Source organism: Alligator sinensis, unplaced genomic scaffold (assembly GCF_000455745.1).
Source record: "Alligator sinensis unplaced genomic scaffold, ASM45574v1 scaffold249_1, whole genome shotgun sequence".
NCBI classification, from domain to species: domain Eukaryota; kingdom Metazoa; phylum Chordata; order Crocodylia; family Alligatoridae; genus Alligator; species Alligator sinensis.
Window position 1 is genome coordinate 824,651 of NW_005842593.1, and position 5,437 is coordinate 830,087.

Genomic DNA, 5,437 nt, shown 5'->3' on the forward strand with positions numbered 1-5,437 from the left:
AGAGTGGGTGGGGAGCCGGTAGAAGCAAGGGGCCCACACCAGTGTCCTGGGGCCCATGCCGGCGGGGCCCACAGCAGGGTGGCAGGAGCGCAGGGTCCCAGCTGGCAGGGGCTCTGTGAAGCAGGGCTAGGTCCCCCCTTTCCCTGCTGGTGCAGCCCATCCCGGCTCCACAAACCCCTGCCACCCTGCGCCTTGCTTTGGGCCTCACCGGTGCCGGCCCTGGGACATTGGTCCCAAGACATTGGGACATTGGTTCCAGGATGGTGACCAGGGGGCGGGGCACCTGTCAAGGAGCAGGGCTACCCATGTGGCCCTTGACAGCCTGCCAAAACTGGGTAAGCGGCCCTCCACCCAAAATAATTGCCTGCCCCTGGTTTAGAGCATATAGAACACAGTAGTGGATTAGCCTGTTAAGGTTTTAAGTTTGATAATGGATTTCTTTAAAATGATTAAAATGTCACAAAGTAACATCCTGGTTGGGTTTTTTTGTTGTTATATAATATTTTAACCATTTAAAGAAAACACAAAACACAAATTATTGTACTGAGTGGGAGTTTGTTTGCAAGTACAAGTCACTAATCTAGGGCCGAGTGCATTGGAGGGATGTTGTATTTATTCTAGAAGCAACTGTAAATCTAAGAAGTTCAAAAGTAGGTTTAAATTTAAAGAAGTCCAAGCCTATATTTATTAATGGCCAGTTATTTGTCCATGTGCCAATATTGTCCAGTAGTTTAAATAGCTCTTCCTCTGCCCAGGTGGTTATCATGTCTCTGATACAGTCCTAAACAACAATCATATTCCTTCTCAGCCTTTGTTTTGCTAAGCTAAACAATCCAATTTTTAGTCACTTCTCATACGATGTAAACTTTCTATTCCCCTGATCATTCTGGTAGTCATTCCTTGCACCTGTTCCAGTTTTGAATTCAGTATTTCTTGAATGTGACTAGAATTGTATGCAGTATTCCAAGTGAGATGTGCTCAGTGGTTTATGCAGTACTGTTTAATGTTTCTTCTCTGCTGGAAACACTTCATCTGATATATCCTAGGTCATATCATATACCCAGGGCCTCTAATTTCCAACTAATGAAGTCCCAGATTATAGGTTAAAGTCTTCTAACAGCAAGTGTGTGACCTTATATTATATAGTACTGACCTTATCCCATTTCAGTCCTCATGATCATTCAGTTCTTTTTGTATGTTACAATCTTTTTCTGCATTGATTATTCCAACTAACTTGGTATCACTGGCAAATTTTATTCATAGAACCTTTTATGTTAGTGTCGTTAATGAACATATTGTATCTACTAGTCCCAAGACAGATTCCACCAGTACCCACCGTCCAGCTCGGTAATTCCCCTTTAACTCTACCCGTTGTCAGATTTATTACTAGGCTGATGCTCGGTATCCATGGTGATCCTCAGGTTAGTATAATGTCAGGATGGTTTACACTCCATACAGGGGCATGCACTATAATTCTTTCAGAGGTGAAGGGATTGATTTGGTACATGAGAATCCTATATCTATCCAGTTGCTACTTGTGATATCCCACATAGATTTTAATATGAAGTTTTCTTTTCTGATTTCTTAAATATTGTGTATGTTAAAAGTACTGTATTTATCTTTCAAAAATATATTGATTCCAAGAATAGTTGTTGTTGTGACGATGTATATTATGCACTCAAATTGAAATAGTGAACAGTACTAACACCTTCTGGGGGGGGCGTTGTTTGTTTTTGCAGTTTTGGAAAGTTGGTTGGATTACACAGGAGAGCTGGAACCGCCAGAACCACTAGCTAGACTTCCACAACTTAAACATTGTATAAAACAGCTTCTTATGGACCTAGGCAAGGTGCAGCAAATTGCACTGTGTTCCTCAACGTGAGACAAGAAAGATCTTGGAAATTGCTATTGAATATGAACATGGAACATACGAACATGAGCACTGCTATATATTTAAATGAAATAAGCATGCTGATTGCATGTGATGCAGATTTCAGGGATTTGTGAAGAAGTTTTACTGTTCAGAAAGCAGTAACAAACTAGGTTTTCCTTATCTTTTGATTGTTTGGGTTTATTAGTTAACAACGTGGAAGGGGATTTACCCTTGTTTTCAAATGTTAGGAACAGGCTAATAGATTATAGTAGTAGATTTTTTTTCACTCTTTACAGGAAGTTTGTTGAATGATACTATAAACTTTTTTGCATAATTAAATGGATTTAAAATTGTGCCACTAAAGAACAGAGTTCTAAGAGCCAAAAATGTTTAGGTGACACAGGTTATAAATTATGTTCTATAGAGTTTATTTAAGTGACTTGTATAGTGATTGTTCATGCTTTATTCCTACTGGTTTATGCATAGCACAGTATTTAATCAATATGAGATGTTACACCAATTTTCAGGCATAATAAGTATGAATGTCCAACTCTTATAAGCTGTTACATGGAGGTTTGCAAGTAATCCTGGCCTAAAGCCCCACTTCTGTTATTTTAAATAGATGTACCAGAAGATTGGAGTTGGGTTGCACTTACTTTCATAGTAAACGATTGCTTTCCATGTTTATCATGGTAGTATCCCATAACTTTATGGTACTGGGGAGACCCATTTATGGTAATGATTTTGTGTTTCTGAATCTTTAAATATGGCCAAACTGTGCCTCCTGAACTAGTGCTAACAGGATACTCTTGGGGGCAACCTATGCTCTGTCTCTAAAAGAGGGGAGATGCACTCAAAGTTCCAATCTTCAGTAAGGTCTGAGTAGATGTTATGTCTGTTTTATACCAACTTAATAATTGTCATTCCAGTTTTATTTTGAACTGTAGACTTTTTTCAATATTTTAGATGTGCTCATTGTAAAGACTCACTATGAATGTGTAGTTTTGGGAACTGGTTTATTTTATATTTATGCAAATAAAACCTCAATCTATGCATGAGGTACTGTCTCACAGACAGTGAGCTGGTATTATGTTAAAGAGTGTATGTTTTTGAAGTCCCTTTTTATACCTTAAGAAGTTTTAATTTTCTGGTTTGTATTATTTTGACATCAAGATGAAAATGCTGCTTAAGTTGAGGATATGCTATACAATACTTTTTGAAATGTTGATATATTGTAAGTATTTGAGATGTTAAAAGCCTTTTAACTGCAGATTATAGCTCCATAAATAATAACTGTTATTTTGTTTTCCCCCACACCTCCTCCCCCCAAATGTTGCTGCGTGTAACTTCACAATGGAAAATGATGATCTGTTTTGGTATTGAGAGAGGGTATCCTAAAAAAGGATTTTTCTGTTATCTTGATTTTGTCTACAGTTCTGTTTATGGTAGTTCCACCAAAGGTTAAAATAGAAGCACAGTTGTAATTGGAAAGCCCATAAGTGTACACATTTTAATTATGGACATATACATCTGTAATGTGCATATGCTGTAGAAAATAAAGATTTAGTATGTAAACTTGAAATAGCCAATATTATCATAGGAGCAACAGTATCTACAGTGAACATTGTTACCAGTTTGTTTCCTTTCAAAAATGGAATAAGATACTCAAGGTAGTAACTAAAGCTTCTTTGCCAGCATTCATTTCAGGGAATAGTTTGTCCCAGGGGGTGTGTCTACACAAGACATTTACTGCACAGTTGACTAATTAACTGCGCAGTAACATCTCATTGTCTACATGTATCCCCCTATTAGGGCACACAAAAGTAATAAACTCCACAGCAGGGTAGTACCTGTAAAATACAAATATTACCCTGCTGCAGAATCTTTTCATACACAGCAACGCATGTGTAAATGCTGCCCCAGCTGGCTGGGGCACAGGGTACTTCAGTGCGCAGCTAGCCAGCAGGCAGCCCCAAAACTGAAGCACCCTTGTGCCTCAGCCAGCTGCTCTGCAGCATGTGGAGCCTGGTCAGAGCAGCCCTGGCTAAGAAGGGATCTGGGAAATCAGCCTGCTCTGACTGGGCTTGTGCCTCACCCAGCCCTGCTGCAGCACATGAAGCTCAGCTGGAGCAGCCCTGAGCTGGCAGGCTGACCCCCTGAGTCCCTTGCCAGCCCGGGCTGTACCAACCAGGGTTCACATGCTGCGCACAAATAAACTCTGGAGAAATATGGTCCAAAATGTTTTGCTTCCAGGTGTACATTCAAACAGCATGCCCAGGAGCAAAAAGCTCCAGAGCAATAAGGGCCGGAGTTTATTCATGTGCATTAATCGCACGTGTAGATGCACCCAGTTGTTGGCACTAATTGTTATATAATTAATTTGATAGATGAACAGCAGAACAATAAGTTTATTTTGCTGTAACATGATTGGAATAAAGCTTATATTTAAATATAAATTAATTCTGAAGGGAAAAACAAATGCTTAAGATATGTGTCATTTTTCTAGGTGATGTGAATTATGATAATACATTGTGTTGCTTTACAATAAACAGAACAACCAGAGGATAAAAATTGTATCAGAACAAGGAGTTTAAGCAATAGCTTCAAAGGGATTTTTTGTTGTTGTTTTGTTACTGAGTTTTACCAGTAAAATTAATTCCTGTTTGAAAATTGTAAAATGAACTCTCAGACTAGGAAGTCAGTATTGGGTACAAATAATAAATCAACATTCTTAAAGTTAAAGGGAGTGGAATAAATAATCTCCTGAGTTGGCTTTCATTTCAAATAGAGTGTTCTCCTTTCCAAATAACTGGTGTTGGTACATTCATTCTACTTATTTTTGCCAGTAAATTTTTGCTCAGGGCAATATTTAAGAGTAGCAGAAAAAGAAAATTCCATTGGGTGAATTGAGTATCAAGTACTGAAGTTTTGTTTTCTGCTAGCAGATCATTTATGCAGTAGGAAGCCCCTTTATAGTAAAGTCTGAAAACATTTATTTAAAATAAATTAGTGCTTGTCACATTCAGAAAAGTTTCTGCATTGTGCTCTGCCTTGGTTGTTTTATCCCTCATTTTGCGGTTTTCTACATTAAGCTGTAGTTTGGACCAACACTACTTTGGTCTGGCAAGTCACTTTTTTTGTTTCTTTTTGAATCACTGGTAAGCAAATACAACATGGAGCCTTGATGAAATGAGCAAACATTGCACTGTGGATGCATAAGTAAATTTGTCTTTGTTTATGCACTATTAGAACCGAGGGCGCTGTATATAGAATTTTGCTTTGGAGCAATATTTGCAAAACTTGAAAAATTCTGTATCTTGGTGTTTGAAATAAATAAATAGGTTTTTGTTGGATAAGTCTTATTAAAGTCTATTTGTTTGAATGTAATGAATATTCAAGGTAGTAACACATTTAAAAGGTCATTTTTAGTATTTTTTCTTCACTGTTAACGTTGAGATTGTTAGGGTATCAAGAATAATAAATATTAACTGACATTATTCTCTCTAGAGTGATCAATTTCTGCAGGCTCTTGTCAAATATGATATATATAAAAATCCACAATAA

The 5,437-nt window shown here is 37.9% G+C and overlaps 1 protein-coding gene across 7 annotated transcripts in view; it reads left to right on the top strand.

Moving 5' to 3' along the window:
• Positions 1-3,801, top strand: part of PHF20 (PHD finger protein 20) — a 204,453-nt gene extending 200,652 nt beyond the window's left edge. For all 7 annotated transcript variants that reach the window (XM_025214660.1, XM_006032917.3, XM_006032918.3 and 4 more), the window contains one exon: positions 1,740-3,801. In XM_025214660.1, the coding sequence (XP_025070445.1) occupies positions 1,740-1,882 (143 nt within the window). In that variant the 3' untranslated portion in view covers positions 1,883-3,801. The remainder of the gene's footprint in view (positions 1-1,739) is intronic.
• Positions 3,802-5,437: the final 1,636 nt, after the last annotated feature.